A 25,191-nucleotide genomic window follows, 5' to 3' on the forward strand; every position below is an offset into this window, starting at 1 on the left:
GATACAGTATATGTACAAACTTTTAGATGCAGTTACAATTAATCGTGAATAATCGTTTTGACAGCACTAATATAATGCTGTAAAATTGATTAATCGTGATAACAATGAGATATTAATCGTCAAAACTGATAACATAAAAGTTTGTACATATAAATCTGTGTGTGTGTATATATATATATATATATATATATATATATATATATATATATATATATATATATATATATATATATATATATATATATATATATATATATACATACACACACACAGATTTATATGTACAAACTTTTATGTTAGATGCAGTTTTGACAGCACTAATATATATATATATATATATATCAATCAATCACATTTTTTGTTTTTGTGTTTTGACAAACTAAATTATGGTCAAAAACGTTTATTAAATGAATCCGCCAAATTTAAGTGCATTTTTTGTCCTTTTAACTGGAAAGAAGGTGCCATGGTTTCTGAATCTGGCCCCGTGTCTGCGAACGACAGGGAAAGTTACAGAGTGTTTGAGGTGGAGAAACAGATGGAGGACCAGACATGGCGTAGTCGTGATGCTGAGCAGCTGTTGTGCTCTGCTGGGGTTCCAGTATATGGAAGATTTATGTGTCATGTAGTATGATGTCACAATGGAAGGCTGATGGTCATGTGATTATTACCCAGAGAGAATTCGGTTGCCTTTAGAGTAGGAAGGAACTTTATTTTGTCCCATTTTGTTGTGTATTTCATGCACTGTTCATAAATAGAATCAAATAAGATAGACAGTGGTACATAACCATCCACATTAGCACAAGACGTCGTATATGAACTATAGCCTGGTCATCATACCGTAGCCATTGTGCCTGACGTATCGTGTAGTAGAACATTATATTGGAATGTAATCAGTCTTAAACTGACAGGACAGGTGGACGTTTCTGCCTTCATTCTGTATTTCATGTTTTGCATAATGATTTCATGATCTCCAGAAGCTGTTTGTAACCAAAGACGTGTGGCCATGTACTCATTCAGTTACTTTAAGCTGTGCCATTTATTTTACTTGCCTGTATCAACGAGTTATTGCTGTTTTTGACATAGTAAGACACATCTATGACAACTTTAATATATTGTATTCTGTATTTTCTTATGGATCTTTGTATGTAGTAATATATTTTCACACATGCAGCTGACTTGGAAAGTTAAAAAAAGACTACATGGAAGGATTTTGATAAGAAAAGGATTTTTTAAATGATCTTATGCTATTTTTTCAGTGTATGCACAAGTGAAAAATATAATAAATGTAAAGTCATGGTACCAAATCTGAATTCATGAAGTGAATTATTTCAATGCTAATGCACTATTCTTTTACCATCATCATGTTATATTACTTGTTATATCTTTTCAGACATCAATCTCAGACAGGTTTAAGTGGTTTTCCAGGTTAAGCAAGTCACAGTTCTCGTGTGAATATGGGAAGGAAGAAAGATCTTTCTGAAGATGAAAAGCATGAAATAGTGCAATGTTGTGCAAAAGGCATGAAAACAACTAATATTTTGCTAAAACTGAATAAAGATTGTCTTAACGGTCATAAGATTTGTGAGTGATTTAAAGTTTATGTAGTTTTTTTTAATTGCTTTGGTGCAATTTTCACAAGCAATTGGTACATTTTTAAAAATCTTAGTACTAATATCACAACAGATCATCAAAAGTGCAGTGTTTTTTTTTTTTTTCAAACATTTCGGCATATTTTCAGTTGTGTTAGTACAATACACAAAATCACAAAGTATCTTTCGCTACACAAAAAGTGTTTCATCTATATAAATGTTTCATCCACAGTAACTACCTCTCATATCCACACACATACACACCGATCAGGCATAACATTATGAGCACTGACAGGTGAACAACACTGATTATCTCTTCATCACGGCACCCGTTAGTGGGTGAGCTATATTAGAACATTTTGTCCTCAAAGTTGATGTGTTAGAAGCAGGAAAAATGGGCAAGCGTAAGGATTTGAGTGAGTTTGACAAGGACCAAATTGTGATGGCTAGACGACTGGGTCAGAGCATCTCCAAAACTGCAGCTCTTGTGGGGTGTTCCCGGTCTGCAGTGGTCAGTATCTATCAAAAGTGCTCCAAGGAAGGAACAGTGGTGAACCGGAGACAGGGTGCATGTGCATTGCTTACCTGGGGAACACATGGCACCAGGATGCACTATGGGAAAAAGGCAAGCCGGCGGAGGCAGTGTGATGCTTTGGGCAATGTTCTGCTGGGAAACCTTGGGTCCTGCCATCCATGTGGATGTTACTTTGACACGTACCACCTACCTAAGCATTGTTGCAGACCATGTACACCCTTTCATGGAAACGGTATTCCCTGGTGGCTGTGGCCTCTTTCAGCAGGATAATGCTCCTGACACAAAGCAAAAATGGTTCAGGAATGGTTTGAGGAGCACAACAACGAGTTTGAGGTGTTGATTTGGCCTCAAATTCCCCAGATCTCAATCCAATCGAGCATCTGTGGGATGATCTGAACAAACAAGTCCGATCCATGGAGGATCCACCTCGACACTTACAGGACTTAAAGGATCTGCTGCTAACACCTTGGTGCAGATACCACAGCACACCTTCAGGGGTCTAGAGGAGTCCATGCCTCGACGGGTCAGGGCTGTTTTGGCAGCAAACACAATATTAGGAAGGTGGTCAAAATGTTATGCCTGATCGGTATAATATATAATATTATATATATACACATTTACACACACATTTGTATAAATGAAAGAAAAAAACCTGACACCACATTTTATTTTATACAAGAATTTATTAATCATAAGGCCATTTATTCAGAAGTATTGAACAAACTGAAATAGTTGCTTTGAAACAGATGTCATCTATTTCTTTTGGACATGTGTAACAAGTTATTCAGTCAACAATTATGCATTATTTCCTTGTCAACAGCTCTTTTTCTCTGTGGTACAACTACTAGTTGTCAAATCAAATGATTACAGTTTACAAACTGCTCAAATGTCATGAGTGCGACATTAAACGCATCCTATACTCCTCTAATCCACTCGAGTGAAGACGACTTAGTCTTGGCCATATCAAAAGGGACAATGTAAACGGTACACAACATTAAAACAAAATATTTCACAATCTTTGGTAACTGTTGATTCTTTCTACAATAACAAAAAAAAAAAAAAAAAAATGTTGCTCTACTCGAGTACGGAAAGGAAATGTTTGGTTCAGCTTTACTAGGAAGCGAATAACTGGGACTGTCGTGAATGAGGCTTGATTTTGTTTGCGTAAATGTTCCGGATAATGGAAATACAGTAACCTTCTGTACACGCTAAGTGAAAAACAAATCAAAAACTACAATTTAAAAACATTCATCATCAAGTGCTGGTTATAAAATGTTCCCCTTTGGTTTTGTTTTTATCTTGAAAAAACAAGAGGTAAAAAAGATAGACATTCACAATTTCATTTTCCATTCTACCAATAAGCAGCCCGAAATTTAAGGCCACACGTTACCGTCATGGCGACCAGGGCCGTCGTCAGGTCCCCTGTGTTACAGCCCGGGCCACCCATAAGAAGGTTGTGAACTTAAGCGACGGCCCTGATGGCGATTTACCCTACAGTATTGAGGCAGAGGTGATTCAAACTTGCATTTACAATAAAGAGCTTTTCATTCAGCATTCACAGCTGCGGTGAACAGATTTCGTGGAAAGCTAAATAAATCTGGTCGTAGACAGCTTAAAAACTCATAGGTGTGAATTTTCCTCAGTTGACAGGGAAACCATCTTCCCTTTAAGATAAGCGTTTGATTCAGTTCAGGTGCCGTAGTGTTTAATATACAAACCAAAGATGACGTGTAGCCTACAGCGCCCTCTTTGTCCTCTGAAAGCTGACGGGCGACCTTTTCAGACACAGAGGAGCCCTTTAGTACCAGTGAGGTCAAACCATTGCATACAACAGAAACAGGTATATCGAAACAATAAATAAAGGGTTGTTCCCAAAAGGAAAAGTTGCAGCTGGAACTTTTCTGAGTCAGGAGTCTGATGGTGCACTGGACAGATGTCAAGGAAGGCCGACGGATCTGCGGGGATCTCAGCAGTGGAACGCGTGAGGTGATGAGGAGAATCCCGGCTCTTCGGTGTACTCCGGGTTGTGGTTGGTGTCTGGACTGTGCTGGTCTTCTGTCTCTGGAGACATGGAGCTATTGTAGTCCTCAGCCTCCATCTGCTCCTCCTTAATTTGAGACTGATGCCTGTGAACACAGACGGCTCACGTGAACCGGGATCTTCCACTTTAGCATGAATGAAAGTGTCACTGAAAGCATAGTTCTCAAAACATATGAATGAACAATGAACCCTTTTCACATTTCTATACATCAAGTTTTTTTTAAAGAAGAAAATATATTCAAGTGCCCCTATTATGCTTTTTCGGATATTACTTTACATGTAGTAAGTAATGGTAAAGTAATATAGCTGTTTGTGAATGTAAAAGGTCTGCAAAGTTTCAAAGATTAAAGTGCAAGATAAATTCAGTCATTGTCTCCTAAAAGAACGAACCGGATCTGAACTGCCTGAAACGAGTCGTCAGTAATTCCAGTCTCACCTCCTGCTTAAACCAACATAGGTTTGTAACAAATTTGCATAATGCCATCCTATGGTCTTCATTGGCTGCACACAAACAACGTCTACTTTGACCCTTTGGTTCGTGTTGTCGAGAAGACACGGTTTTCTGTGCTGCGAAAGCAAATCCACATTACATGCACAACCAAAGGATGAGAACCTGAGAACCGACACCATCTTTACCGTTCGTTTCACTGTGCATCAAGAGCTGAGGAAGCTGAAATTCAGATATGGTAATGGCGTTTCATTTCCGTTATGCGCTGTAAGCGGTAGACCGATCACAACAGATGGGCCATCTGACCAATCAGAGCAAAGTAGGCATCATTAACGAAAGTAGGTTTATAGAGACCGAATCCTTTATCGAACCATTTCAGACACAGTGTGAAAAGAGGCTGCAATGCCTATTATGAGAAATTTAAGGTGTTTTTTGACCTTTAATGCATGTAAACCTATTGTAGGAGACCTCCAAAACAAAACTAGGAACCTTTAAACTAGCATAATAAGGGAATTTATATAAAAAATAAATAAATAAATAAATAAATTTAAAATCTACTTGGTAATAATACTGGACTGAAAATATAATACATTTTTCTTTGAGGATAAAAATAGTAATGCTGTATAACAAGAGTAATGTATTTCTGTCTTAAGTCACTTTTATGTGGATTTTACAATTTCAAAAAGCAACAAGTGAAAATGAAATCTAAATCTTTACTGCCGTGTCAGTTCGATTGCATTTTTTACGACTTGTGGACATTTTGAATTGTGGACAAAAGTGGACATTGTAATGTTAAATCAAGCCTTATTTTTACATTAAGGAATTAAAGACTTATGGTGCATTCACACCAGACGCGAATGTAGCGTTAAGCGTGAGTGATTTACATGTTAAGTCAATGCAAAGACGCGATAGACATCCTGCGGCGCAAATTGAGTGTTGCGAGTTGAAAAATTTGAACTTTGTCGAATATTCGCACTGCATTAATCAATCAGGAGCTTGCTCTAGCAGTGACGTGATTACAACGTAGCGAGCGGAGGCAGAAATCCGAAACAACAATGGAGGACAAAATCATCGTCGCTGTATGTGGATACCCGGAGCTGTACAATACATCTTCGTACTTTTATAGAAACAGGAATAAAAAGGATCTTGCTAGGAAGAAAGTGAGTGAGGAGGTCGAACAATCTGGTAAATTGTAAAAAACGCTCTTTACTCAATTTGAGCTATACTATTTTATATATATATATATATATATACACACACACACACACACTGAGACTACAAGCTAGCTAAAGCCAGCAAATTGAGCTTATTCGCTGTATTTTACAACTACTTTCCTGCTGACGAGTTGATGCGTTTATTCAGAGAAAGTGTGCAGAAAGAAGTGGAAAAGTCTGAGGAACACATATTTAAAGGAGAGGGAGAACCCATGATGTGAATTTGCGTCTGTTGTGAAGTGAATTTCACGCGCGAATGAAGCGAGTAAACTCAAAATGTTCAAGTGTCCAACTACGCATGAATAGCGTGATTTATTCATGCAAGTCGTGTCTGGTGTGAACACCCCATTAGGGATCCACAGTCACCCTGTCAAAACAACTTAATTGCCTATTTTAATATTTCAGTAACCCAGTCCAGGGTTCAAACAGATACTGTACAATAAATTGCAGGACTTTCAAGGATTTTTCAAGCACTACTTTTTTTGGTTTTCAAGGACTACAATCAGATTTTTTTTTTTTACTTTAATTACAGATATAAAAGGCATCCTTATAAGGCAACTTATAACATTAGTAATATTATATATTAAAATACAAAGTTTATAATGGCTATTACTGTTCACTAAATACTATTTTATATAACATTGTTGCCATACTTTGAGAAACTATGTTGAGCAACGCCTTCAGTGCAGGTTATGTAGTTACGCCAGTAGGTGGCGGCAAGGGACTGACTTTGAGAGCAAGTTAATAGACCATTCGGTATAAAAAATGCTGATAAATTCTGGAACAAATCAAGGTTGTAAACAAGGAAATTATTTTAACTTTGAACACCACCTTATAAGGTGTAATCGACAAGTAAAGAGGGTCCGGAGTGAAGCTGAATCTGACACTTCACTTCACAGAGAATATCACACTCATAGCCATGCGAAATGACTTTAGGTTTCAGACGGGCTGCAGTGTTATTTTGCATCAAAAGATAATATTTGTGGGGGTTTTTTTTGTTTTTTTTTTAATTAAACACTAATTTCTAGGGCTGGGTATTGACAATTTTCCCGATTCGGTTCAATTACAATTCACATGCTTTCAATTCGATTCGATTCCGATTTCGATTCGATATCGATTATTTTGGATGTAGTATTTCAGTTACAGTACATGGCAAATTTTCTAGAGGAAAAAAAAAAAATCTCTCAGCTAATGCTGTAAACTACACATGGAGTCAGTTGGTACTACTATAATAATATTGAAGATTAAATTAACTTATTCATATACAAACACTTAAATTACACTCAATGATGTTTTTATTATGAATCAAGTTTAGAATTACATAATCATATTTCTACTCCAATTTTTTTTTTTTTTTTATATAAACATTTAAATCGTGGCTGTCAAAACTGATTTATTCAAACATGCATTAAATATTGGAGAACATTAATGAATATGTAACGGTGCATAGCTATATTCATCAGAATGTTGCTTTCTAGAGTTCACTTTTCTAGCTGACTAATGAGTTTATGGTCACTGAATATGTTTTTCGGAGGTAAATGTGACGTTACGTGACATTGTTTACAAGCTGTTTTATTGAAGTCTTTCCGAGGTTGAAACATGTGATTGAGCGATTACACGAGACATGATACGATTTCAGTAAGTTGTACTGTATATTTTAACATACCTTCAGATGTTCATGTTTATTTCACCTGTAACTGGTATTAAAGCGGAGGAGAGGATGATCACATGCTTCTCTTTACCTGAGGCGCTACAGCGATCTGTCACGCCACATTAAACAGCGCCAAAACGGTATTTATTTTTTGAATCTCATAATAAGATGGACGTCATTTGAAATCTGAGACTTTGCTTCATATCAAAAGTAACAAAGCACAAAGATTATTGTGATTTATTGGATGGGAGGCGCTACATATTCTGCTCACTCACCAACTGAAAACAGACTAATTGATTCTTGGGATTTAAGAATCGATATCGGTTCGTAAAAATGAGAATCAATTTATTTTTTACCCAGCCCTACTTATTTCATATATATTGTATTTCAATAAGTCAAGCATTTTTCAAGTACCTCTTCATAAATATTGCTGTTCTCAAAGGTTTTCCAGGACTCAAATTCAAGTACTTCAAGACCTTTAAGCACCTTGTACGAACCCTAGCAGTCAGTGGCAGACATCATGTTCTCAGTGTTTACTTGAGTGATATTGAACAGGCAGGACAGGGGACTCACAGTGTGGGCAGAGGAGATAGCTCCAGGCTGGAGTCGCTGCGGGAGCCCTCGTCATGATCGTGAGAACTCATGTCCTCATGCAGCGCGCCGGTCAGGGCCTTCAGACTGGACGCTCCCATGGACGCCGAGCCATATAGGGGCAGACTGCTGTCCACCATCGCTGCCTGAGGAGAAACACTGTTTTAAGATCACGGAAAACAACACTGGTATCACAAACAAGTTAAATATACCACCATTCAAAAGTTTGTGGTCAGTAAGATTTGAATACATTTATTCAGCAAGGATGCATTAAATTGATCAAAAAAAGTATCACGTTTCCACAAATGTATAAAGCAGTACAACTATTTTCAACACTCATAATCATGATAAATGTTTCTTGAGCATCAAATCATCATATTAGAATGATTTCTGAAGGATCATGTGACACTGAAGACTGGAGTAATGATGCTGAAAATTCAGCTTTGATCACAGGAATAAATGACATTTTAAAAATTTTATTTTTATTTAATTATATTTCTGTTTTTACTGTATTTTTGATCAAATAAGTGCAGCCTTGGTGAACAAAAGATAAATCTAAATGACCCCAAACTTTTGAATGGTAGTGTGTGTATGAATGAATCTCCATACCTGCAGAGCAGACAGGGCAGGACTCTGACCCAGACTGGACTGGATGTTCTTCACCAGAGGTGATCTGAAGAAACAGACCTCAGCGTCATTAGTGACAATGACCTGTGAAATTGAAAACTTTGCAATCAGATGTGCACTTACCCAGTGATCTTTTGTGGCCGCCTTTTCTGAAACTCCAGCTCATCCACAGTCCAAACGGCTCCCTTCACATTCTCAACTCGTACGAAACACTTGTGAAGACTAAGGTTGTGGCGAACTGCATTCTGAGATTACAGAATAAATGAACAAACTGATCCAGGCCACAGGAAATCAATCAAGACTGTGTCTTTTCAGTTACCTTCCATGTTGCTGCATTGCGTCTGAAATACGCGAATGTTCGAGTGAACCAGTTGTAGATTTCATTTAGCGTTAGCTGCTTTTCTGGAGACTCCAAAATGGCCTAGAAATTAAAAAAGGGAACAATTTGACTCTCATAGAGCAGCTGATAAAAGTAAAGGTTTAACGAAGGCTGCATTTACACTGCAAGTCTTAATGCACAGATCCGATCTTTTGGCCAGCATGTTTACATTCACTTTAGACGCAACTGGTATCCAATATCTGTGTTTACATTAATTCCCGGCCAAAATGATTGTCATTGATAGCTTTACATGCACATGTTGGAACATCGGATTTTGAATGGCATTGCTATTAAAATTATTGATATATTTCACATCGGGTGGCCATGATTACCTTGCCAGAATGGATAAGTTAACAGCTGTCAGTGTCATGGATGTTGTGCAGCGCAAATTCTGACTGAACGAATATAAACTGGAAAAATTTGTGTTTGTTATTTAATCTACAGTCGTTAAATCTAGAATTCTGAAGGGAAATAAAGAAGCAGGTAAGATTACATTTATTTGAATGAATGATAACGAGAGCGCACATGAGAGAGAGAGTAGCCTACCCAGTGAAGCTTTTGGTTTATTCAAATAAAAAAATAAAAAAAACACATGGTGGTCTCTTTTAAATTAACCGGGCAGAGGTGTGTGCGTGTGAGTGCATGCATGCACGCGCAATTTCTTTCAAGGAAAAAATAGACATAGGCTATAAAGTTTCCCTCAATAATAAAGCTGCGAATATTTAGTTCGAGTGCATACAGGCACTTCTGCTTCATAATACAACATTAAAGCTACCTTTTATTAATCAAACGTGTCGCCCTCGCCTTGTGATGGCATGGAATTCCAATGGGAATCGGATATGCGTGGTTAGACGTAGGTCTCATGTCCAGAGATCGGATATGCATCTGATTTAAAACCACATTTGGAAGTGGTTCAGATTGGATGCGAAAAAAAATCAGATCTTGTGCGGATTTTTGTGCAACAATTTCTGATCTGTGTCAGATGTGAGCAAAAAATCTGATTTTTTGTGCCAGTGTAAACACAGCCGAAAGTTGTTGAGACAGCCTGGTTGATGGCCGTTTCGTCAGAAATGATGAGGTAACAAGAGCTGGATGATGGTTTCTTACCTGCCTGATCAAAGCTGCATATGTAAATGGAGGCCTGACCTCAGCACTCAGGTAAAACTCCTTATTCTGCACGATGTCTACGAGACACAGGAGAGAGGTGCTGCTACGTCAGTTTCAGCTTCATTTAACAAATCAACTATATTTTTAAAACTATATCTTTATCGTAAACAGACTTTTACACTTGTTTCAGGCCATCCTTGTTGTAGAGCCCTGGTAACTACACTACAGTGAGTGTAATACTGGCTCTGACATTGACAGTGGGCAAGAGGTCACCGATCTCACCTTGGTCCATGGCCATGTTGTACTTGTCAGAGTAGCGTTTGCGGATGGGACCCATGCTGTGCAGGCTGGTGGGTATGATGACGGAGGGCATCTGGGGGAGTGACGTGAGGGGTGTAGACGGGGCTGTGGCACTCTGGGACAGGCTCATGGAGGGAGTGGTCTTGGGAACGGTTGCCTTGGCAAGAGTGAGGTTGGACACCAGATTCACCTAATATGTGAAAGTTTATTATTTCATCAGCAATCGTAATGTATCTTCAGAACTACAGAAATGTGTTTATAATCAAACATAGTAAACGGTTAATGGAGTGACATACTGGCTGAGGGGCTGGTTTGGGCTCAGTAGACTTGACATGGAGGTGGGCCATCATGGCCTGAAGGCGTTCTTTGTCTTTAGCGAGCTGTTTGACAAACACAAACACAGCAGAGATGTATCATTGATAAACCTGAAGCTTACTGTTGTCTAGCGTTCACATGGTGGATTATTTCTTTATGTGTACATACAGAGCAGGAAAAAGATTAGAGCTCAGATTAGAGCAGGATGTTCAACTGCATGCAAAGCAGAAAACAAACATTTCTTTAGTCTAATCAGAATAAAATGTCAGCATATCAAGAAGCGGTTTCGTCTGGAGAAAAGTCAACTGTGCTGAATGTTATTTAAAGCTTTACCTGAAGCTCGAGCTGCTGAACCACCTGCATCTGAACTCTGCACTGCGCCGTGCTCTTGTCATCCAGAGCATGTTCACCGTTCAAATGCCTGAAAAACACAACAGACACATGCAGACGTTCAGCATACATCAAGACAGGACCAGTCATTAAAACACATCTGTTAACCTGATGTGTTAACATCTGTTATTTTCTTTTACTTTGTGATTTTAACATTGAGTTTCGTCTTTTTATTTATTTTTTCTCTTGCGCTTTGAATTACCACCGTGTATGAAATGTGCTATATAAATAAACTTGCCCTGCCTTGCCTAAAGTTGTCTCTGAAAATAAACCTAGTTTCATTTGCAAACACAATCAGCCGAATAATACAACAATACCATGGGTAGTTTCACTCATTTTAGCGTATCAATCAAAAATTTGGGGTTGGAAAGATTTCATGTTTTTGAAAGAAGTCTCTTCTGCTCACCAAAGATGCATTTTTTTTTATTAAAAAGTACAGTTAAAACAGAAATACAATTTAAAAATATACATCATTATTATTTTAATATATTTTAAAATGTAATTTATTCCTGTAATGTCAAAACTAAATTTTCAGCATCATTACTCCAGTCTTCAGTGTCACATGATCCTTCTGAAATCATTATAATATGCTGATTTGATGCTCAAGAAACATTATTTTTATCATCATCAATGTTGAAAACAGTTTGCTTAAAATTGCTTAACATTAATTTTTTTTAAGGATTCTTTGATGAATGGATATTTCAAAAGAAAATCATTTATTTGAAATCTTTTATAACATTAATAATGTCATAAAAAATTAATAAAAAATCTCACTGACACCAAACATTTGAAAGCATAATGTATGTCATGTTGACATCACAAATCAAATCACCTCAGGTTTTTACTTCCAAACACACTATGAAAGAGTTTGAATAACTAATTAAAACAATCAATTTAGAAGAGTGATTTGTGTGTATATCATATATCACTAAACATGATTGTTCAGGGCGCAATACTATTATTGAGAAGTAGAGGGTGCTGTATTCAAAGAAAATCTGTGCTAGGCAACAGTGCAACTACTTCCTCAAAGAACAACTCTTCTATCTAACATAACAATGACAATTAAATCAATTTCATATCATATAATTTGCTTATAAGTACTTATATCCACGAAATAGTATTCTTGACTATATATATTACCAAAAATTACAGTAATGCATTTGCTATTGAACAAAGAGGGAGATATTTGTACATGGTAAAAATACTCAAGTAATGCAATTTTCATGATTGCAGCATTATAATATTTGTGATTGAAGAATGCATATTTACGAAGGTTGAAAAACAAGATCTAAACACCTTGTTCTTGGGTACGGCATGTGAATCTCAGTGTGATGAGATAGTTAGAAACATGTTTTTATATAGTGGAACTGTGACCGAGCTGAGGAACAAAGGCAGTGTTGTGGCAATAGACAGGGCGGGGCTTCAGACTAGGAGCAGGGGTCAGGGTCAATGGAAGGGGCACAGATAAACATCCTCCTGTTGTTTGTTTTGGGAGGGATGGCCAGGATCACCATGGGTACTCTGTTTATCAGTGCACTGAGCTCAACCCTGAGGGGCCCCACGACCGCACCGCCACAGGGGAGAGAGAGAGAGAGAAAGAGAAAGAGAGAAGGAAACGAAAAGAAAATAAAGAGACATGGGTGGTATATGCATGTATACAAGCAAACGGAGGTGGAAGGAAGGAAAAAAGGATAAAAAACATGAAACGAGTAAACCTAACAGAGTAAAAGGGATAGAAATGCATAAAAAGAGCAGCAAGCACACACAGAATTGATAATTAGATTACAGCCGCATACGGCTCCTCCTCACAGATCTGCAAACAGGACAAACAGCATAATAAAACGTGGAGGATGAGAGCTGTTGACTCACTTGAGGAATGACTGGAAGTCTCCGAACACTGCATCGCAGCCTGGCCACTTGCACACTCCGTGGCTATATAGAGGATGTGCGCTCTGAGAATGACTCTCCTGAGAACTGAAGCAAAAACAGACAATAAATACAGAATCTGAAGCTTGCTTGAGTTCTGGGTACCTGTTACAGGTTAATAATACAGTTTTGCACTGGATAATGTCACTGCACATCAGTCCTTCAACATGGAAATGAGTATTTTTTTAGGTATTTGCCTTCATTTATATTTCCTACAGTTCATTCAAAGGTTTCATTTTTTGCAACACCTCAGCAACTGGAGTTTCTCAATGCGAGAGATGCTTCTAGGAGACGTGGTATGGAAAACAAAGCTGCAGCAAACTGCTAAAGAGACTGAAACCGATACTGCAGATTCATGCTCTCCGACGAGCGTCTTTCTCATGCGACAGGCTCGGTTTCAGTCTCGGTCTCAATCCAAATATGATATTGTGAAGAATTTCGTTATGATGATGTTTGTATCGCAATGTATCAGTGAGGTGTTTGGTGAAGCCCAACCCTAATTAAGATCATTTGGAATATGATTTCAAATAGTATTTTCCCCGCAGATTTTGCTGATTTCCAAACTATTATTATTATAATGCAGTTGCATTACTGTGATGTGATAAAAATGATATTAGAAATGCAGTAAAAACATTAATATTGGGAAATATATGTATTTCCAGTCTTCAGTGTCACATGATCCTTCAGAAATCATTCTAATATGATGATTTGATGCTCAAGAAACATTTATGTTCTTGCTCAAGAGTGGCATTCGGCAAATCTGCAGAGCTTATGAGCAGAAGAGCACCATCTCCATGGTCAAACATAAAGTCTTGTTATGGGGGTGATTTGCTGTTGCAGGAAGTGGAAATCTTGAATATATGAAGGACTTCATGAATTCTTTGAAGTATCAAGCCATTTTGGCAAAGATGGTGATGCCTTCGGTGCAGAGACTGAAGCTTGATGATCAATGGACTTTCCTGCAGGACAGCCGTCCTGAAGTATACATCCAAATCTACTTAAGCTTGGCTCAGGGATCAGTCGTAGAATGTTTTTTAGTGGCCTGTACAGTCTTCAGATTTAAATCTCATTGAAAATATTTGGTGGAATTTGTAGAAAGCAGTGGAAACCAAAGACTATCAGTGATCTGGAAGAGTTTTAAAGTGAGGAATGGGCCAAGAGTGCAGTAGAGAGGTGACAGAAGCCTCTTAGCACTTTCAGGCAGCGTTTATTGGAGGTTATGAAGAATAAAAGATTCTGCACAAAATTTGACTTTTGGAGGTTGAATAATTTTGTACATGTATGTTTAGAGCCAGTTTGATTTTTTTCTATTTTTCATCAACTTTACATTCTCTGAATCACTCAAATGTGTATTAATGAACTTTGTATAATAGTTTACTGATGCCTTTGATGAATTGTTTTCATAAAATGTTGTTCTCAGCAGCAAAATGTCTTGCAGGTGAAGTGGGTTGAATAATTTTGATTGCAAATTCCATCATCATTATTACCCGTCATTTAAATTTTTATATTTTAATGACAATAAGGCGTTTAATAGATTCATTTTTCGTAAACATTTTAATTTTTATTCACAAGCTTATATGAGAAGCAAATGAGCCTAGGCTATGCATTTATTTATATTATGAAAAGAAAGTTGAAAAAAAGACTGTGCATCACTTTTCAGTTTTCATCTTGAACAGTTGTCGCGGATCGTGAGTGAACGTGATCATCTCTTCTTCTTTACTACTTTACAGAATGAAATAAACATGAATGAACATCAGAAAATATGTTGAAAGATACAGTAGCTTACCGAAATCTGTATCACGTCTTAATCAGTTCAATCAGTGTTGGAAACAATGTCACGTAACATTATACCTCAGAAAAGTTGATAGCAAAAGTAGATATATATGAAAACTGGATTAGAAACTTAATTATGCAAGTATTATAACTTTATCATTATAAAATGGACTTAAATTGGGTGTTCGCCTGTATGTAATTAAACGCATTGTTTTCATTTTATTCTGGAGACTGAACTCACACTCTGCAGACACACTGGAGCGCACTCGAATTACAATTACAAGTTACATTAGCCTCAGTGTAATCTGTCAAAATGATGGACGGCCTTCAGACTTTTCCATCACTGCAAAAAAAATTCTGTCAATGACGGAATCCGGAATATATATATATATATATATTTAAATATATACATGCATGTATATTATGATGTACAATTACGATTAATTGTTTGACAGCACTACAATTATCAATGTTAAACACATTTTAGCTGCTTACTTTTTTTGTGGAAACAGTGATACATCAGGATTCTATGATGAACAAAACGTTTGTAACATTATGAATGCATTTACTGTCACTTTTGATCAATTTTCCTTGTATTAGTGCCCTTGTAAAGTATTAGTTCCTTTCCAAAAAAAAAAAAAAATCTCTTACTGACTTCAAACTTTTGGACAATATTGTAGCACTGTAAAATAACTTTTAAAAGTAATGAGAATAATCAATGTGAAAAAAAACAGTATTTAAGAATATGGGCAGAAAATGTGCTTAATTTCTAATGAAAATATTATGGATATGCTGTATTTTCAATATGCAAAATCGTATTTTGAGTTGAAATGTAACAGACAGGATTGCGTCAGATGTTTTCATGAAGCTCTATTCTTCAGCTCCGCTCCAGCTGAGAAAGTAGCAGGACATGTTTAGGACTTTGTATCTAACAGTGGACTGTTTGAGAAAGCCATTTATTTTGAACTTTGAAAAATTCCAAGAATGCTTTATTTGTTTGGGATCAAGAGAGGTTGTGTCCTTTGACCATGACCCTCTCCTTTTCTCGCCTAAGAGAGCCCTGTGTGTCTCTGCCAACGGATTCCTTTCCTAACACCAAAAAAAGAGAGAAAGCGTCCAAGGCAGTCATGTTTTCTCATTCAGTGCTTGAACACAACCCCAACCCCAACAAGGCAGATGACTCACACTTGACACATTAAAACAGACTTTGTTATTTCCATCCTTATAACACACTGAACAATCAAATAAGTCAGCAAGCAGACACAATAAAACAAACGCGTGCAATGAACTGTTTGTTCTTGCAAATGGGGCTCTGAAGATCCCAGCCCAATGTCAAACACTCGCCTCACAGGAATAAGCACTCGGGAGGGGACGATACAGTAGTATACGGATCAAGATGGAGTGGGACAGATTTTAAAGGATTGATTACATTTGATCCCTCACTCCATCAGCGTGAGAGTGTTTGCATGTCACTCAGTAAGCCAGAAGGAGAGATGGATAGACAATGCCCGCATGTTGCGGTCTTCTGGAAGGGGTGAAGGGTTTGTTCTCTGGTGCCAGTGGCTGCACTTAAGGTTTTAGTTGCAGGCGTCTCTCTGGCGGGCAAGAGTTTACATGACACATGAAACTGACCACACAGGCCTTGAGCTCTCACCCTCCACCAATATCATGCAAACAATCACAGGCGGGCCATGAGAGGGCTCTGCTGACAGTACAGACCACATCAGTGCAACACTAAGACACAATGGCACCTACTGTAATCTGAGCGTGTATTGTTAACAGGGTAGCGTGGTGTAGCGGTTAAGATTCAGGGTTGGGGAACCAGAAGGTTACTGGTTTTTGACCCCAACTGCTTGGGTAATGGGTTCTCGCAGATGCGGAAACGAGTTCAAACCAGTCAACAAACAGCAATACATTATAAAGGCAATGTTCACACAGTCAGTTTTTGGATTGACAACAGTCAAATGCTTTTGACAAACAAGCACCTGGAATATACAGACAAACAGGTTTAGACCTCAGCAAACATGGATACGGAGGTGTTTTCATGACTGTATATGAAGAAAGGCCTGCAGGGCACATGTTGACGTAGAATGACACCTTTCACACAGCCACGCAGACGAATGCTTCTTAAAACACCTGACAACAGTTGTCAACAGTTTACTTCTAATACAACATATTAGGCAACATCCCAACTCAACTGGTTTGACTGGTCATCAAACATTAATGTTAAATTTAAGTGAGACAAATACATACTTGTCAGGGCTGCCACTATAATTACTTTTGCTGAATGAAATATAATTGCGATAAACGATATTACTGTATTTTTTTTGTCACTAATATAAAATAACTAGTCTGTGACGGACACATCATTAACAGCGGGTCTGTGTGGGACATCTAAGCGCTCGCCTATTATTCATCGACCTCAAATATGGGTGAAACATGTTAGTAGTAGCAACTTTACATGGCCGCTCGCTTTAACGTTAACCTAGAAAAATGTGGGCTATTTAAGTGTCTGCGCGGAGTGTGAAAGCTGAATAGTAGCGCACTTACTGCATAACAGCTAACATGGAGGCGCCGGTGCGATCACTTGCACTAAAAATACACCATTTTTGGTCATACAGATAAGAGGAATACATCTTTTTGAATCTGTGAAGAGTCTACTTTACAGATTCAGTTTAACATGTTAAAAAAATAACATGTTAAAATTATTAACACATTTAACGAATTGGGTGAGCCAATGATTCAATGGACCATTCATAAAGAGAAAAAAGAATCAGCCGTTTGAACGAATCGAATGAATGAATGAATGACTCAATGACTTAATCATTAAGACAGTTATCACCACCTACTGGCAGTTTTAGTTTCTTATTTAGAGTATAATGTCATTAAAAAAAAAAAAAAAAAAAAAAAAAAACATTGAAAGGTATAGTGAAAAAAAAAAAAAAAAAAAAAAGAAAAGTCAGTCATTTACTGAACCTTGTGGCCCAAAAGTTTGTGTATTAAATTTTATGTTGAATCAAATAAAATATGTCTTTCTAAAGTTACATTTTGTAATGTCTATTTGATGCTTTATACAACAATGATTTCAAATGATCTTTCAGGGGTGATTTCTCAGCCAAATTTGAAATTAATTAAATCGCCACATCATGTAATTAAATAGATTAAAATTTTGAATTGCTTGACAGGCCTAAAAATAGCACAAAAGTTTGGGGTTAGCAAGATATACATTTTTTAATATTTTTGAGGTTTTTTTTTTTTTTTTTGAGATTTTCTTAAGTCTAATACTCACCAAGGATGCATTTATTTATCATCAAAAATACAGAAAAACTGTAATATTAATTATATATTACTATTATATTACTATTTTAAATAACTGTTTTCTATTTTAATATATTATAATATGCCATTTATTCATGTAATGTCAAAGCTGAAGCTTTCAGCATCATTACTCCAGACTTCAGTGTAACATGATCCTTCAGAAATCATTCCGATATGCTATGAAATATCGGATAAGACATGATGAAACATTTCTTTGAGAGAAAAAAAATAATAATGCTGGAAACAGTTATCAGTAATTACTTCTTATAAATAATCTCTTAAAATAATTTCTTATAAACAATCTTTTGTAGCATTATAAATGTCTCTACTGTCACTTTTGCTGAATATGTCCTTGCTGAATAAAAGAATTAATTTATTAAAAAAACTTAATGATCGTGTGACCTTAAAAAAAAAAAAAAAAAAAAAAAAATAATATATATATATATATATATATATATATATATATATATATATATATAATTTTTTTTTTTTTTTTTTTTTTTTTTTTTTCTTTGTTTCTGATTATAGCAGCGTTTTGGGTGTACCTTGAGGTAATTATAATAAGAAAACCATTGAAACAGAATGTTGTAAACTGGAAGAGCGCATCAACAACTGAAGTTACACATTCTGACTAGAACGGTCAACTTCTGCATTTGTGTCCTTTTGTGCAGATGTAAGTTGTAATATTATGTTCATGTTGTGTACATATCTGGTTAATCTCATACAGGATGTGCTTGGTAAGTTAATTAACCTGTGGTGTTACCACAGTGCTTCAGTTTACCGTTGTTCATTTACTCAAGAGTGTCAAGTGCAAATATTAACACAGTATTCTTAAGCACAACACACACACACAAGATCTCTAGCAAAATCTAAATAAATGGCACATGCTTGTACGCAATAAAAAATGCATCAAGAAATAAAATGGTTGAATGATAAAGTACCTGTCTCTCCGGCTGGGTCGGTGCACATTGTGTCCGTTAGTGCTGGAGTGGTGGTTGAGGATCTGAGTTTTGGGAGGAGACGGGGATTTGTCTTCCCTACTCTTCTCCTCCTGTCGTGCATCTGCCGTCTCTTTCCAAAGCTGCTGAAGCTCAGCAGGAATCAGGCCTGTGAGTGAGACACTGCCTTTATTAGATCACTAGACAACTAACAAGACCTCTGTATCTACAATTCTGTCTATTCCTATCCATCCAACCACCCATGATTAGCATTAGCCTCTGAAAGTCACATGATTACTGGATTAATAATCTCTCATTAAACCCATTTTGAACCATCAAACAACTTTTTTGTTTATGTTGTTTAATTATACACAAGCTATTTAAAACACACACACACACACGTTAAGTTGCTGCCTATCTTGGCCACAATAGTCAGTAAAAAAAAAAAAAAGAAAGAAAAAAAAAAGATGCTTAATTTCAGGTTTCTCTCCTCATTGAATAAAGGTTCAATAAAATAAAACAAAAAAATAAAACAAACATGTCATTTACACACACAAACAAAAAATACTTCACAATGCTGTTCAGTTTATTTAAAGTCATTTTCATTTAATTTGGTTTCTCATTCAATCAACTTGCATTGTGTTAAACTGACTTAAAACAGTTGAGTTTTGGCTCAACTCAACATTTTCATTTTGAAAGAACATGTTTCAATTAAGTATGCAAAAAATATAATTTGATGCTTGTTCAATTAACTTAAGTAAATCAAGTTAGTCCAACAATTCTTTTCAACCTCTTTACTTAATCCATTTGAGTTGAGACTACATAAAGGCTAAAACTAGTAACAGGATTTCCCCTTCCTGTCATGCTTTGCACAGGACTGGATAGGAGGAGTAAAAGTTGAAATGTTATTTTATGCATTTTTTTTTTTTTTTTATCAAGATGATAAAATTGGGAGACTTGTTAATGCTTAATGTTCTTTTATGACCTGCTAGCAACAATTAAAGTTGTTTTAACAATAAATAAAACAACTATTTTGGGCATGCTTCTGGCTAACACCTAACAATTTACAGAGTAATGATTTTGTAAAAGTTCTTGTTAGATTACATTTGTAGAATTTGTGAAAATTGTTCTAAATAAACTAATCAATTAAACTATATTATTTGTTTTAATTTTTGTTTGATATTAATTTTAGGATAATTAAACTTAATAGTTTTGGACGAAATTAATAATGCTAACCTGACACAACTAAATGGCATTGAATTAACCTTATTTAATAAACTTAAGTTTACTTAACTAAATAATTTTAATTAAATACAACATAACCCAGTTACATGGAACCTGTTGACAAAGTTAAGTAAATACAACGTCCAAAAAAAGTTAAGTAAATCAAACCTATTTTTTTGAGTGTATAACAAAAATCAAGGATCTATACTGAGAAAACAACCCTGAAGTGCAGTTCACGCTACTGTTTAAAAGTTTGGGGTCGATACGATTTTTTAAAAATATTTTTAAAATGTCTCTTATGCCCACCATGGCTGCATTTATTTGACCAAAAATACAGTAAAAACAGGGATATTGTAAAATATTACAATATTATACTATATTTATTTTATTAATATTATATTTAATGTATTATTAAATATTATCATTATATTTATATAATTTAAAATGTAATTTATTAATGTGATGGCATTTTCAATATTTCTGTGGAAACGTCACAGATTATTTTCAGGATTCTTTCATGAATAGAATGTTTTTTGACGAGACATGAGTGACAAAGACCCTTGGCGATGCAACAAAGTTGATTGGAATGAACGGCATGATCTGAACAGGAATGCCAACTAACAACAACAGTACAGCGACTTGGTGACTTCCTGAATCTTTAGGATGCACTTTCTGATAACACCGTTTCATGTCATGTGACAGTGAGGTGTTGTTACCCTGAGGCAGTGCACTGGTGAGAGCCGACGGGACAGACAACAGGCCTTGTCTCTGCAGGTTGAGCAGGTGCTGCTGTTGAACGGAGAGTAACTGTTGCTGTATAGCCATCTGCTGGGCCATCATCTGCTGTTAGGGATACAGAGATAGACACTTGACACTCACAGAACAGTCACTGCCGGTGTCTTCATTCACTCATAGTATCGCCGCACAGCCGGCACTTTCACTCAAGTGAGCAAAGCCGCCGACACCACAGCCGGTGTCTTCACTCGCTCACAGTACAGTCGCATAAAGCCGCCAAAAGACAGAAATGTGGCTAGTGAAAAGAAGGCTGTGTGGGAGTAATCTGGCAGAGATTGCTGAGGACAAGAGCAATAAATGGCTCTGATGGTCTTGATTTGTGGTGCTTTTACCTCTTTACTGGGTTTCCCAACATGCTGTTGCTGCAGGAGCTGCAGGTGGAGTTCCTCTTGCTGTTTCTTATAGAACTCCTGAAGCTGTTGCTGAGACACAGAGGGAGTACACAAAACAAGTCACACATCAATCCAATGTTTACTCACCAGTGAAAGAGTGAGTATTGACAAGGTCAAGTGATAATCTACAATTTGGATATTTTGAGATGACCACATTGGCTCATGAGTCTGCTTGGCTGATGAACAGATGTGGTAAGTCAATTTAACTTAGCTTTGTCAGTGTTGCTTTGTTAGCATTATCTTTGTCAATGGATAATGTGCATGTCATGTTTTTAAATAGGGTGAATTCAGGTTGATTGGGACACTTTTTCCAATTCATCTCAAATGGCAAAAAGTGTCTCAATCACCCTAAATTCACCCTACGCAAGCAAATGTTTAGTAATAGCAGTGTTTAATAACATCCTCAATTTTGTGTACGTCACTGGCAGTAGGGATGCACTGATAAGATTTTAATGGGGCCGATAACGATTTTAACAAATTATTGGCAGATTCCGATACCGATATTTGTCATTTGCTCTATTTGAAATTTGTCATTAAAATGGATAGTGTTTTAAATAAGCAAAGTTCAAAAACACATACAGTACAGTCCAAAAGTTTGGAACCACTAAGATTTTTAATGTTTTTAAAAGAAGTTTCGTCTGCTCACCAAGGCTACATTTATTTAATTAAAAATACAGTAAAAACAGTAATATTGTGAAATATTATTACAATTTAAAATAACTGTTTTCTATTTGAATATATTTCACAAAGTAATTTATTCCTGTGATGGCAAAGCTGAATTTTCAGCATCATTACTCCAGTCTTCAGTGTCACATGATCCTTCAGAAATCATTCTAATATGCTGATCTGCTGATCAAGAAACATTTAATGTGTACAATTGTACAAAATATTTGTGTACAATATTTTTTTTCAGGATTATTTGATGAATAGAAAGTTCAAAAGAACAGCATTTATCTGAAATCTAATCTTTTGTAACATTATAAATGTCTTTACTGCCACTTTTGATTGATTTAATGCATCTTTGCTGAATAAAAGTATTCATTTTTCATTTCTTTTCCAAAAAATAAAAATAAAAATTCTTACTGACCCCAAACTTTTGAACGGTAGTGTATAATGCTACAGAAGCTTTGTATTTCAGATAAATGCTGTTCTTTTGAACTTTCTATTCATCAAGGAATCCTGAAAAAAAAGTACACAACTGTTTTCAACATTGAAAATAACCATAAATGTTTATTGAGCAGCAAATCAGCATATTAGAATGATTTCTGAAGGATCATGTGACACTGAAGACTGGAGTAACGATGCTGAAAATTCAGCTTTGATCACAGGAATAAATTACTTTGTCAAATATATTTAAATAGTACACAGTTATTTTAAATTGTAATAATATTTCACAATATTACTGTTTTTACTGTATTTTTAATTAAATAAATGTAGCCTTGGTGAGCAGACGAAACTTCTTTTAAAAACATTAAAAATCTTAGTGGTTCCAAACTTTTGGACTGTACTGTACATTAAGTTACACTAGCTAGTTTGCTGCATCATCAAATAATTTCTAATGAACATGAATTGGATCCATTTAACATTCAGCAGGACAACATAAAACAGAACAAAAAGATACATATGAAATAAACAGTTTAACAGTTTTCAGGTACAGAAATAAAGTAAACAAATGTAAAATAACCACCTGAAAAGGCATAGGGTCTGTATATTTGTTTCGCTGTATGTTGATGATAATGCAACAGAGAGAGAGAGAAAGTTTAATGTGCACTTCTTGTTGCTTTTATGGTGATTACGCAATAATCTTAATAAACATCAGTAAAGTTCTGGCCATCATCCAGATGGGGTCCGCTATACTTATGAAAGTAAAAAAAAAAAAAAAAGTTATTTAGTCAAGAATAGTGTGCGATTTTCTTGTCTTTTGTTATTTGATTAACATTAAAGCGCAGACATCAGAGCTAGGATCATGCAACAGACATTACACAGCTCAGTGCCTTCACACAGTTAATTAATAAACCATCGGTTTGTTATATTGGCCTTTTTCCTGCTATAGCCGATATGCCGACGGTTGTAAATTGAGCAAAAATCAGCCGATAAATATCGGCGGCCAATACATTGGTGCATCTCTAATTGTGAGCATATTGGCCACCCTGTTCTTTATGCATCAGTATGTGGCACAGAAAAACCCATATTGTTCGACCATTATTTCACAAAACCTTTAGTGTGAAAATGCGGTAACACAGTGGTTCTCAACCAGGGGCACACTAGGAGGCCTAAGGAAACTTCCAATGGGGCTGAATTAAAAGTATTTAAATGTATTATTAATATTATTACTATTTTATTAAAACCATCTCTAATTTAAACTTTTATGTTAAAAAAAAAAAAAAAAAAAAAAAAAAAAAAAAATCAACTGAAATCATAAGGCCTTTCCCCCCCCTCAATAAATATTGTTTATATTGAAAAATATAAGATTCTTAAAACTTCTAATATATCATATATTCAATTCTTCTGTTATATGGGGGAGGGGGGCATTTGAGATGGCCTGTACAGTCTTCAGATTTAAATCTCATTAAAAATATATGGTGGAATTTGTAGAAAGCAGTGGTAACATGGAAACCAAAGACTATCAGTGATCTGGAAGAGTTTTAAAGTGAGGAATGGGCCAAGAGTGCAGTAGAGAGGTGACAGAAGCTTCTTAGTACTTTCAGGCAGCGTTTATTGGAGGTTATAAAGAATTAAAGATTCTGCAAAAAAATTGACTTCTGGAGGTTGAATAATTTTGTACATGTATGTTTAGAGCCAGTTTGATTTTTTCCATTTTTCATCAACTATACCTTCTCAGAATCACTCAAATGTGTATTAATAAACATTGTATAATAGTTTACTGATGCCTTTGATGAATTGTTTTCATAAAATTTTGTTCACAACAACAAAATGTCTTGCAGGTTAAGAGGACTGAATCATTATGATTGCAACTGTATGTTGTGGAGACCAAATGTCCACATGAAAAATTTGTTATGTTGTGGGGACAAAATTTGGTCTCCAGCTTATAAATCACACTAAATTGTTGTTGTTGTTTTGAAAATGTAAAATTGCAGAATGTTTTCTTTAATGGTTAGGTTTAAGGGACTGAATGTAAAGTTTGTACACTGTAAAAATCATTATGTCTATGAAGAGTCTTCATAAAACTTAAAAACTCAATGTGTGTGTGTGTGTGTACCTGCTGTAACATGAGGGCCTGTTGTTGCTGCAGTAACAGCTGGAGCTGCTGGGGGCTCAGGACCTGCTGCTGAAGGATCTGCTGCATCTGCTGAGGGGTGATGGCCTGAGGAGTGATCATCCCCACTGATACAGACACCTACAGACACACACACACACACACACACACACACACACACACACCACCGTTTAATCATTTATCATACAGCAGTTGTGTATTAGGCTTATCATAATACCAAAAATGTAGTAGTCAATAGCAATACCAGTGACATTTCATGATTCTCACAATACCATAACCAAAAAATTATATGCTACTTTATTGCATTTTAATGTAATTTATAACATATTTATCAAAAAAAAAAACTTTTTCCAATTAAACAGTCAGTAATAAAAAAAGATCAAAGAAACAATTTGCAAAGA

General features: G+C 36.0%; 1 protein-coding gene across 5 annotated transcripts in view; it reads right to left on the bottom strand.

Annotated features, from left to right (window-relative positions):
* Positions 1-2,787: 2,787 nt before the first annotated feature.
* The window catches only part of foxp1a (forkhead box P1a), a 52,516-nt gene continuing 30,112 nt past the window's right edge, over positions 2,788-25,191 (bottom strand). For 2 of the 5 annotated variants that reach the window (XM_048177604.1, XM_048177608.1), the window contains 14 exons: positions 24,773-24,910; positions 21,493-21,582; positions 21,082-21,208; positions 19,145-19,310; positions 13,056-13,160; positions 11,130-11,217; positions 10,778-10,861; positions 10,464-10,671; positions 10,182-10,258; positions 9,015-9,116; positions 8,819-8,940; positions 8,678-8,741; positions 8,051-8,214; positions 2,788-4,250 (listed from right to left, as the gene is read on the bottom strand). In XM_048177604.1, coding sequence (XP_048033561.1) covers positions 4,091-4,250; positions 8,051-8,214; positions 8,678-8,741; positions 8,819-8,940; positions 9,015-9,116; positions 10,182-10,258; positions 10,464-10,671; positions 10,778-10,861; positions 11,130-11,217; positions 13,056-13,160; positions 19,145-19,310; positions 21,082-21,208; positions 21,493-21,582; positions 24,773-24,910 — 1,695 coding nt within the window. In that variant the 3' untranslated portion in view covers positions 2,788-4,090. The remainder of the gene's footprint in view (positions 4,251-8,050; positions 8,215-8,677; positions 8,742-8,818; positions 8,941-9,014; positions 9,117-10,181; positions 10,259-10,463; positions 10,672-10,777; positions 10,862-11,129; positions 11,218-13,055; positions 13,161-19,144; positions 19,311-21,081; positions 21,209-21,492; positions 21,583-24,772; positions 24,911-25,191) is intronic. The other 3 variants (XM_048177607.1, XM_048177606.1, XM_048177605.1) reach the window with 3 other exon arrangements.

The sequence above is a fragment of the Megalobrama amblycephala genome, linkage group LG24, assembly GCF_018812025.1.
Source record: "Megalobrama amblycephala isolate DHTTF-2021 linkage group LG24, ASM1881202v1, whole genome shotgun sequence".
NCBI lineage: Eukaryota > Metazoa > Chordata > Actinopteri > Cypriniformes > Xenocyprididae > Megalobrama > Megalobrama amblycephala.